This window comes from Molossus molossus, unplaced genomic scaffold, assembly GCF_014108415.1.
Source record: "Molossus molossus isolate mMolMol1 unplaced genomic scaffold, mMolMol1.p scaffold_m16_p_7, whole genome shotgun sequence".
In the NCBI taxonomy this organism is placed as follows: domain Eukaryota; kingdom Metazoa; phylum Chordata; class Mammalia; order Chiroptera; family Molossidae; genus Molossus; species Molossus molossus.
In genome coordinates this window covers 27,708-39,068 of record NW_023425401.1, presented here as the reverse complement: position 1 = coordinate 39,068, position 11,361 = coordinate 27,708, and the positions used below count along the sequence as shown (strand labels likewise).

Sequence of the window (11,361 nt, the reverse complement as noted above, 5' to 3'; positions counted from 1 at the left end):
CAAGATGGCGGCGCTCGTGTGCAGCCGGCAGCTCGGGCCGCGGGTGAGTGGGCGGCGCGGGCGGGCCGGCGGGTTGGAGGGGTGCCCTAGCTTCGGCTCACGCTGCCCGCTCCACCCACACAGGCGCTGTCCTGCGGCGGAGCGCTGCCGTGTGCCTGGCGCGCCCTGCACCTCTCCGCGGCGTGTGCCAAGGTGAGCCGGCGGGGGCGAGGGGCCGGGGCTGGGGCCGGGGCGAGGGGCGGCGCGAGGGGCCCGGTCCGGAGCCAGGCCGCAGCCTGGATAGTGCGCACCGATTTACGGCCGCTCTCTGCTCCTAGAATCGGGCGGCCCGGGTCCGAGTGAGCAAAGGGGACAAGCCGGTGACCTACGAGGAGGCGCACGCGCCCCACCACATCGCCCACCGCAAGGGCTGGCTGTCGCTGCACACAGGTGAGGGGGCGGCGACGTGCCCTGCTTGGCGAGGGCCCCGGCCCCGCGGAAGGAGTTCTCGGTGGTGACTGCCCAGCAGACATGAAACGAGCTCGTGTCAGAGGTTTTATCTCAATCCGTAATCAGTGCCGGGGTCAGAAATCAGGCAGCGTTCAAGGGAGAAGTGAAACAGTGGAGGCGGATCAGGAATGTCGAAATGTATTTGACAGGGATGCAGTTTCCACCGGGAGCAAGGACCCGAGCGCACCTCGGAAATTATGTGCAGGAGTGGGCACAGGAGTGGGCACAGGAGTTGTTTTGCTTTGCTCCCGGGCGCCGGTGATGGACGGAAGTGAAAAATGGCTCAGAGGCAATGAAAGGGGTGAAAGCCCGCAGATGCGTCTTGGACACGTGGGACTTTGTGCGTCAAGACGGCAATTTCCCACTGAACACAGATTGGTCTGTGTTCCGTGTTTGTGAATTGTCGGTTATTCTCAGACATGGGCACCTTCCCTGCCGAGGTTGAACAAGGTTTTGCTCTCTTTTAAAAATATGTATCCAGCCCTGGCCGGTGTGGTTCAGCGTTTAGAGTGTCGGCCGGCAGACCAGAGAGTCGCGGGTTTGATTCCAGCCAAGGGCACGCACCTTGATTGGAGTTCAGCCTCCAGCCCTGGTCGGGGTCGTTAGGGAGGCAACCAGTTGGTGTGTGTGTGTGTGTGTCTCCCTTCCTCTCTCTAAAATCAATAAAGAAAAAAAAAATCAATGGAAAAATATCCTTGGGTGAGGATTAGTCAAGAAAACACATTTATCCAAATTTAGTTATTCTCTAAGTTTTTAAAATTTGATTTATTGGGGTGACATTGATTATACAGGTCTTAGGTGTACAAGTCTATAATACATTGCCTGTATATTGTCTGTTTATTACCCCAAGTCAAGTCTTCTGGGCTCTGCCCTCTTGTTTTAGCTTTCCTATAGTAAACGTGCCCTTTTTGAGATTTATTATTAGTGCTGTGTTTTTGCAATTTTGTGCTTTTTGTTTGAGAGTCCACTGCTTTAAAATAGCCGGTGATGCTGAAGTGCTTGTCTAGTGTTCCGGAGCCCAAGGAGGCTGTGAGGTACTTTACAGGGAAAATGTGCACATTAGATTAACTTCCTTCAGGCATGAGTTATAGTGCTGTTGGGAGAGTTCAGTGTAAAATCAGCCCATGAAATCAACCCGGTGTCTTTAAGTAGAAAGACATAAGTCAAGGTTATGTAGCTCGGCGCTATGGCTGAATGGATTGAGTGTGGTTCCATACATTGAGAGATCACTGGTTAGATTCCTGGTCAGGGCACATGCTGGGGTTGGGGGCTTGATCCTCAGTATGGGGTGTGCAGGGAGGCAGCCGATTGGTGTTTCTTTGTCATAGATGTTTCTATCTCTCTCCCTCCTGCCTTCTTCTCTATCTAAAAAATCAATAAAAATATATTAAAAGAAAAAAAAAAACAACAACCAAAAAAACAAGGTTATGTATTGATTTGTTGACAAAAATAATGGGACCAAAGGCTTGCAGAACCTAACCCTATATTTCTCCAGGAGCTGTGATTGAATTTTTGCTAATTCATTGATCATGGTGACTTTATAGAACAACTGTAAATCAATGATAAGCAATGGTATTTTGTTCAGTGTGAGGGTTTTCAACTTGGATGTTTCCAATGCATTGATCTAGAGAAATTATTTAAAGATTCTTGTTCCCCCACCCTTTCTGGGGTCATGTTCCAAGGTCTGGAGGTGGGTGTGGAGGCTAACTGGATATTGTGAGAGGTGTAGGGTTTGCAGGGTCCACACTAAGAAAGTCATGGCCCTGGCTTGTGAGAGAGCTCATATCTCAAATCTCTGAAGGACCTGGTGGCTCATCTCTGGCCTGTGGGATGACCAGCGCTCTAAGGCAGTCAAGAAAGAGTGGGAAAGGGAGTAGATGGAGTGGTCAGCCTAGTTTTGTGTCCTGGCTAAGGCCTCGTTTTTTCCTTTTGTAAAATAAGGATAGCGATAGTACCTACTTGGGGAGTTTAGTGAAATAACGTACTTTGAACTGTTCAGTGTTATTCTTATTCCACTTATAGAAGAAAAGAGAAGAGGCAGGGCTGGGAGTGGAATTGGGTGCCTTTTGATTTTGGGCGTTACCTCTGGAGTTTTGGCTGATTCTGTGGTGCCTTTCTCTCTTCAGGTAACCTCGATGGGGAGGACCACGCCGCAGAGCGAACAGTGGAGGATGTTTTTCTTCGCAAGTTTATGCAGGGCACCTTCCCCGGCTGCCTGGCTGACCAGCTTGTCCTGAAGCGCCGGGCGAACCAGGTGGAGATCTGTGCTCTGGTCCTGAGGCAGCTGCCTGCGCACAAGTTCTACTTCCTCGTGGGCTACAGTGAGACCCTGCTGTCCCACTTCTATAGGTGTCCTGTGCGTGTGCACCTCCAAACTGTGCCCTCAAAGGTTGTATATAAGCATATCTAGGACATTCATCTGTTTGCAACAAGCTGTAGCCTACAAAGGACAGAAACGTGTGGGAAAGGGGTGAAGTAGAAATGGGAATACACATCCCTTCAGAGTCCACAGGCTTCCCTTTCAAAGCGGCTGTGATATAAGTGGACTGTCTTTGTTGCCTTTCCTCTCATTCTGTCTTTACTCTGGTGAAAGAACTCAGATAGGATCTCTTTGAGGGTGCTTGGGTGTCCCAGGAAGGCTACCACTTAAGATGTGCTCTCAGAAAATTTTAAGTATGTAATAAAGTACTGTTAAGTATCATCACATGGTTTTACCCTAGATTTCCAGTACTGGTTCATCTTGCATAAGTAAAATTTTAAACATAGACCAACATCTCCCCATTTCTCTATTCCCCACCCCTTAGTAACCACCAGTCTACTCTGCTTCTATTTCAAGTATTTGTTGATTCCACATAAAAGTGGGATCATACAGTATTTGTAATTTTAAGTCTGGCCTGTTTTACTTACCATAATGTCCTCCAGGTTCATCCATATTCCAAATGGAAGGATTTCTTTATCATGGCTAAGTATTTCATAGTATGTGTGTACCACATATTAATCCATTTATCCTAAGTGATGGACACTTAGGTTGTTTCCATGTCTTGGCTACTGTAAATAATGATGCAGTGAACATGAGCGTGCAAAAACGTGTCTGAAATACTGATTTCATTTCTTTTGGATAAACACCCAGAAGAGGAATTGATGGATCATATTTTTTTTTAAAACTTACCTTTATTGTTGACTGTATTATAGATGTTCTCTTTTTCCCCCTAGTGACCCCTCTCCTCCCTGCTTCCACCCGCCTCCTGCTTTTCCCCACTCTGTTGTCTGTGTCCATTGGTTATGTATATATGCATATAAGTTTTTTGGTTAATTTTTTCCCATCTCCTCCTCCCCCCTTCCCTTTGAGGTTTGTCAGTCTAACAACCAATTTGTACTTTTAAAAAAAACCTCATCTTTATTGTTAAAAGTATTACAGATGTCCCCACTTTGTTTCCCCATTGACCCCTTCCTCCCCAATCCTGCTCCCCTCCTGCCTTCCCCACATTATTGTCGGTGTCCGTTGGTTATGCACATATGCATAGAAGTTCTTTGGTTTATCTCATTCACCCCACCTCCCCCCTTCCCTTTGAGGTTCCTCAGTCTAACAACAAATTTATACTTCCTAATCCTTCATCTTTTTCACACATCCCTCCCACACCCACCCATCTGGCAAGCAACAAAAAGTTTTCTGTATCTAGGAGTTTGTTTCTGTTCTGCTTGCTCATTTTGTTTGTAGATTCAATTGTTGATAGATCTGTATTAATTCCATTTTATTGTTCATATTTTTGTTCTTCATCTCCTTCAAGAAGACCCTTAAACATTTCATATAATACTGGTTTGGTGGTGATGAACTCCTCTAGCTTTTTCTTGTCTAGGAAACTATATGTTCATCGATTCTGAATGACAGCTTTGTAGGATAGAGTAATCTTGGTTGTAGGTTCTTGCTTTTCATCACTGAATATTTCTTGCTATTCCCTTCTGGCCTGCAAAGTTTCTATTGAGAAATCAGCTGACAGTCTTATGGGAACGCCCTTGTAGGTAACTAACTGCTTTTCTCTTGCTGCTTTGAAGATTCTCTCTTTGTCTTGAACCGTTTGCATTTTGATGATTATGTGTGTTGGTGTGGGCCTCTTGGGGTTCATCTTATTTGGGACTCTCCATGCTTCCTGAACTTGTATGTCTGTTTCCTTCACCAAGTTAGGGAAGTTTTCTGTCATTGTTTCAAATAGGTTTTCAATTTCTTGTTCTCTCTCTTCTCCTTCTGGCACCCCCAAGATGGGAATGTTGGCATGCTTGAAGTGGTCCTAGAGGCTCCTTACACTATCTTCCTTTTTTTGGATTCTTTTTTTTTTTTGCTGTTCTGATTGGGAGTTTTTTGCTTCCTTATATTCCAAGTTGATGGTTTGCTTCTTGGCTTTACCTACTCTACTATTGATTCTCTATAAATTATTCATTATTTCAGTTAGTGCCTCCTTCATTTCTGACTGGTCCTTTTTTATGCTCTTGAGGCTCTCACTAAATCCATTGAGCATCCTTATAAGCAGTGTTTTGCCTTTTTTTTTTTAATCCTCACCCAAGGACATTTTTGCATTTATCTTCAGGTAGAGCAGGAGGGAGAGAGAGAGGAAGAGAGAGAGAAACATCGATGTGAGAGAGACACATCGAGTGATTGCCACCCACATGACCCCAACCAGGCCGGGGACAAACTGCAACTGAGGTACGTGCCCCTAGTGGGAACTGAACTCGGGGCTCTCTGGTCCGCGGGCTGACAATCTAACCGCTGAGCCAAACCGGCCTGGGCCATGAGCAGTGTTTTGAACTCTGCATCTGTTAGGTTGCTTATCTCCATTTCACTTAGTTCTTCTCCTGGAGTTTTGTTCTGTTCTTTCATTTGGGACCTTATTTTGGCTGCCTCCCTGTGTTTGTTTCTATGTATTAAGTAGAGTTGCTATGTCTCCTAGGCTTCCTAGGGTGGCCTGTTGTAGGTGTCCAGTAGGGTCCAGTGGCACAGCCTCCCTGATCTCCAGTTGAGCCCTCGAGGAGCACCCCTAGTGTGGACTGTACACCCTTCTGTTGTAATTGAGTCTTGATTGCTGTTGGCACATCAATGAGAGGGTTTTACTCAGGCTGATCAGCTGCAAGGACTGGCTGTGCCCACTATCCACTGATCTCTGACTACCTTGAATGATCAGTTGTGCAGGGCCCACCACACAGAGCAAGACTTACTTCAGCAGGGCTCTGTACCCACTGAGTCCACTCATTGAGTGTGTCACTTATGGAGGTGGTCGGGTGGTGGTGTTTTGATGTGGTCTGAAGCTGTCCACTGGGTATGCTGGCTCTGGGGCAAGGTTAGCCACTGCCTGTGTTCTACCCGGGTCTACCCGGCATAAGCTACAAAGTGATCTGCAGATGGCTGCTTCTTGTGCTGGGCTTGGAGGTGCCCAGGCAAAGCCAAGTTGTGAACCAAGGCTGGCTGCTTCTAGTGCCAGGCCTGGGGCTACTTAATGACAGGTATGGGGCTTGCTGAGACCAGATGCTGCTTGTTTGAAAGAATTTAGAAAAATCTGAAGCAGGATCCAAGACAGGCCATTCCTATGGGGTGGGGTCTCAGGGAATCACCAGGATGGGGGAAACAGTGTGAGCCAAGTTGCTAGAGTCCCGGTTAGGGCGCCTGTCTGCTGCCCCTGGGGAAGGGCTCACCAAAGGAATAAAGGCCTCCACCAGCACGTCTGTCCAGGAGAAAGCTGACTCTCCAGCCCTTGCCCCAATGCCAAACAACTCAGTTCTTCCCCTTGTGTCTCTGGTGCCTTTCGAGCTGCCTCTCCCATGCTGGAGCCTGGAGGGAGCGAGTCCAAGTAAGTCCATGCATGGGCCCTTTAAGAGGAGCTGCCTGGGGCTCTAGCAGCCTCAGCCTCCCTGAGCCTCAGTTCCTGCTGGTTTTACAGCCAGAATTGATGGGGATTCTCTTCCTGGCACTGGAACCCTGAGCTGGTGGCCTGGTGTGGGACGGGGACCCCTCACTCCTCAGGGAGGACCTTCCCAGCCGAGGTCTGTCCTGATTTGTATCTGCCACATGTGGGTGTGGGACCAACCTGTCCATGCCTCTGCCCCTCCTACCATTCTCGAAGTGGCTTTTTAAATTTTGTAGTTGTAGGACTTTAATTCAGCTTGATTTCAGGCAGTTCTGAATGATGGTTGTTCTGTAGTTTAGTTGTAACTTTGATGTGGTTGTGGGAGGAGGCGAGACCGTGTTTACCTACCCGCCATCGTGACCAGAAGTCTAGCTTTGATGTTTTTGAGGAACCTCCATACTGTTTGCCATAGTCTGCACCAATTTATGTTTCTACTTTGCTCTGAAGTATTTTCTATTTTTAAAACTGAGTTTTAGAGAGGAAGGGAGAGGGAGGGACGGGGGGAGAGAGAGAGAAAAAAAACAATGTGAAGGTGAAACATGGATCTGCTGCCTTCTGCACACCCCCTACTTTGGACAGAGCCCACAATCCTGGGCATGTGCCCTGACCAGGAATCAGATTGGCAACCTTCTGGCACATGGGACAATGCTCAACCAACTGAGCCACACCGGCCAGGAAGTGATCATTTTCAATGTGGGGAGATCAGTGATGTCTCCACAGAACTTCCACTTTTTTCCTCCTGGGTGTGAGCGCCATACCTCCCAGCATCACTTCATTGCAAGAGCTCCGTGGGCAGGAGGGAACTTCATTCTGCAGAGGGGAGCTGAGGCTGTGGGTGTCAGACACAGGGCCAGAGGGAAGGGGTAGGGAGGTATCTCCTCCACTGTAGCTCCTCATGGCCATGGAAAATGTAGACAACCTGGCTGTCTTGAGAGCTGTAGTAAGCTGTCTGCTTGAGGGGTTTATTCCGGGCTGGTGGTTTTGGTCTCTGATGTCTTGTGGGCCTCCCTGCAGGCTTCTGAGAGACCAGCCCCTGCCGCCTCCCCCCAAAGTGGCTCATTGATGTTGGTGGATACCTGCTGTGCTCCTGATGCACACCTGTCCTGAAGACACCTGCCTCACATACTTTCCAAGTGGGAAGCACCTGAGTTGAGTGTTCCTGGTTCAGTCAGTTTACATGACTCTTTCATTCTCACCCATGTTCTGTAATGATCTCAGCCAACATGTCCCTGTGTCTGCAGGACCAGGTCTCTAGGAATAGATGATGGTGGTTAGAGCTTTGTTCTCTTTTCCTACCCTTTTCACCGGATCATGATCTAGAAATAAATTGGAAACTCATGTATTGCTGAATCTAGAGAGATGGTTAAATCCATGATGGAACATATAAACAAACATGTACATCTGGAATGGTATTCCGGTCGTCACCTACTAATAGTGGAGATACAGTAAGCTTTTCAGTAAATGGGTGAATTGCACCGAAATCAGTCTGTGACGAAGAATGTGACAGGTTTTGTATGTTTTTTACAAAGACATTCTTTCCCACTGCCCTTCTTTGGTAAATCCTCATCCGAGGATATTTTTTTCCCTTGCTTTTTAGAGAGAGTGGAAGGGAGGGAGAAAGAAAAAACCATTGATGTGAGAGACACATACCAGTTGGTTGCCTCTTGCATGACCCCAATTAGGGGTTGGTGATTCAACCTGCAAGCCAGGTACATGCCCTTGACTGGAATTAAAACCACAACCCTTTGCTTGGCGTTTGGATGCTGTAAATGCAGAGCCAAACTGGCCAGGGCTTGCTCTGCTGTTTAAAGTTTTTTAAATCTTTAACTTACGCCTTGTTGGTGGGCTGGCATTTTCAGAAATTATTTTATAAAGGGCAGTGAGACATGTCAGATCCCTCATAGCCTCTACAGAGGAGCAGGTGCATTAATTCAGTAGTTCTCCATTGAACATCTGATGTGTGCCAGGTTCTATGGGCCTGGCCCTGAGTAGCCGCACTTAGTGAGATGCTTATATCTTTTGGTATAAGATTTTAAGCCCATGAGTGAGATCTTTTGTCTTCTACATAACCTGGTATGTACACATCCTCTCAAGAAGCACATGTAGGTTTGGGAGAGATGGCAGTTACCTGGAAAGCTGGCCCCTATTTAACATCACATGACATGTGATTCTGGGCTAGTCCTGATTTATTTGTTCCACAACAGTGGGGGTCACTTGTGTTGCGTGTCATGACCACACTGACTCACATCTGTTGTACAATTTTTGTATTTTAATTTTAGGAATGTGCTTATTGTGTAAGCATATTTTCATCCTAATATGTGGTGTGCAAAGTTTCCAGAGTGTTTCCATATTTATTTAGTCTGCCATGCTGCTGGGCACTCAGGTTTTTTTTATCCTCACCTGAGGACATTTTTGCATTTATCTTTAAGATAGAGTGGGAGAGAGAGAGGGGGGAAGAGAGAGAGAGAAACATCGATGTGAGAGAGACACATCTACCCCACACGACCCCAACTGGGGTGGGGGCAGACTGCAACCGAGGTACGTGCCCTTCGCAGGAACCGAACCCGGGAGTCTCTGGTCCGCAGGCTCTAACCACTGAGCAAACCGACCAGGGCTGGGCACTCAGGTTTTTAAAAGCGGTAATAAATAACATCCTTAAAAAGCATACTCGAGTTGTATTCAGGAGGAAAATATCTCTGTAGATATCAAATTGCTTTACTTAATTTTGTTTCTCTTTTTTAAATAAAGGCTCAGGTGTGTGTGCTGTTGTAATTCTGAAAGTGCACACTCTGATTGTGGAGATGGTGTCAGGGCTTCCCGCTTGCCTTTCGGGGAACCAGTAAGTAAAGGCATCTGGGTCCAGCAAAGACACTGCATTCTTTTCCCTCTCTGAGTCAGATACAAGGTTTGCAAAGCCCAGATGGCCTCCCCCTCAGGGTCATCGACCCTGGTAGATTAGACATTACCTGGTGTGTAGGGTGCAGTGTTCCTAAGTTGAAATGTTTTTGGCTAATAACGGGCACAGACAATAACTCACACATGTGCACTCAACCAAGTGATGGCTGTGTTCACTTAACCCAGACATCCAGGAAGCCAGAGGACCCTCAGTATGTGCAGACTGTCACAGTGAGGGAATCGTTTCGCACACAGGTGTGCCCCTCAGGCACGGGTTTGTGACCACTTGTTCTGTTCTGCACTCTGCTCCAAAAAGTCCTCTAGGGAATGGCAAGGACATGGAAAATGGAAAGTAGGAGGCATTGCTGTTGTAGGCAGAGCGGGATGGCAGAATGATGGGAGATAGACTAGAAAGTTGTGGGCAGCAGATCTGAGAAATCTGAAAGCCTAGCAGACAGGCAGGTGGTGTCAGGGCTGCTTCCTTGGGTGCCAGAGATGTATTGCTTTATTGTTCAGTGAGCTGTAGCCCAATTTGGCAGACATGCACCCCATTGCTCCAGTGGGACAAGGGATTTCCTGGGTCTATACCATATGCTTGGCAGCCATAACTCAGCTGCTGCACTTCTCACCTGAGGAGCAAGACATCCGTGGTCCCTGCAAACTGCCCTTCAAGTCTTCACAGTTTGCAAGGGGAATACAGTAGAGACGAAGCCTCCAGTGCAGTCCTGCCCAACCTCAAGGTGTCTCCTCATTGCCAGCCTTTGTGCAACTCAGAAACGGGGCCTGATGTGTGCTAGTGCAGCCTAATCAAAGGTAAGATCAGATTCAGTCCTGTAATCTTAGTTAGATGACATCAAATCAGAGTAGACATTGTTGAAAATATGAGTTGATAGAGGAGGCTGCCCTCCCACCAGTAAATTTTTCAGAAAATGAGCCACAACCAGGGAGCAGCGACTCAGCCTGATGATTTGGCCTGTAGCTGAGACCCTCCTGTGAACTCTCCTCTTGTGGTTCATGTCATTCCTCCTGCTGCTGCCAAGTGGTGATACCCCGCAGGGCTGGCCTCTCACCATGACCTGTGCTTGCCTCAGTACAAGCAGATGTGCCACTGGCACCGAAGTTGGAGAAGTAAACACCTGAACCCAGAAGTGGTTTCTACAGGGATCCTGTGTGTGGAGCCAGGGCATTCCGCTGTACTTGCTAAGGATGCCAGGAGCTGTCCTTTGTGCTGAAACGACCCCCAGGCCTTCCCCTACGCCTCCTGCAGCCACAAATTGATGACTAGAGATTCCAATACAGGCATGCCTGTTTTATGGAGCTACACAGATATGATGCTTTTTACAAATCAAAGGTTTGTGGCACCTCTGTGTCGAGCAAGTCTATCAGCACCATTTTTCCAATAGGCTGAGATGATAGTATTTTTTAGCAATAAAGTAGTCTTTAATTAAAGGTGTACATTTTTTGACAAAATGTTATTGCACACTTAAGGAAACAGAAGATATTAATAAAAGCTTATCAGAATGTAGATATCTAATAATGAACAACCATGGTGCCCATTACCTAAATAAAATATAAGATGTGAAGAAACAAATGTGTGACATAATCAAGAGAAAATAGTAGAAACCAATACAGAAATGACAGGGTTGATGATAAACCACCCCCAAAATTTAAAATATATTCATGTATTTATATCAAACATAAAAAACCAAAAATGAAAGAAATGAAAGAATATGTATTTAAAAATATACAAATAGACATTATATAAGTAAAAAATATAAAATCTGAAACCTGAGGTCTGTCGATAAGCTCAACAGTAAATTAAGTATTGTAGAAATAACAGATTGTGAACTTGAAGACATGAAATAGTAACTATCCAAACTGGCACAGAGATTTTAAAAAAAGTAAATGGCTGCCCGTTCTGCCACCCCAAAAAGTAATTAAAAAAAATTTTTTCCCCCTCTATTGAGTTTAGAGAGAGAGGAAGAGAGAGGGAAAGAGACAGAAACATTGATGAGAGAGAACATCGATTGGCCGCCTCCTGCATGCCCCACACTGGGGATCAGGCCCACAACCTGGGCATGTG

At 46.7% G+C, this 11,361-nt stretch overlaps 1 protein-coding gene across 1 annotated transcript; it reads left to right on the top strand.

Moving 5' to 3' along the window:
• MRPS24 (mitochondrial ribosomal protein S24) lies at nt 1–3,190 on the top strand. The gene is made up of 4 exons (XM_036247156.1): nt 1–43; nt 124–192; nt 318–429; nt 2,616–3,190. Exons 1-4 carry the CDS (start codon nt 5–7, stop codon nt 2,897–2,899), a joined length of 504 nt encoding a protein of 167 aa, XP_036103049.1. The 5' UTR covers nt 1–4; the 3' UTR covers nt 2,900–3,190.
• Nucleotides 3,191–11,361: the final 8,171 nt, after the last annotated feature.

Coding starts and splice junctions, on each gene's coding strand:
- MRPS24 (XM_036247156.1), top strand. CDS start 5: ATGGCGGCGCTCGTGTGCAGCCGGCAGCTCGGGCCGCGG. Junction 44..123: donor GCCGGCAGCTCGGGCCGCGG/GTGAGTGGGCGG, acceptor CCACCCACACAG/GCGCTGTCCTGCGGCGGAGC. Junction 430..2,615: donor CTGGCTGTCGCTGCACACAG/GTGAGGGGGCGG, acceptor TTCTCTCTTCAG/GTAACCTCGATGGGGAGGAC.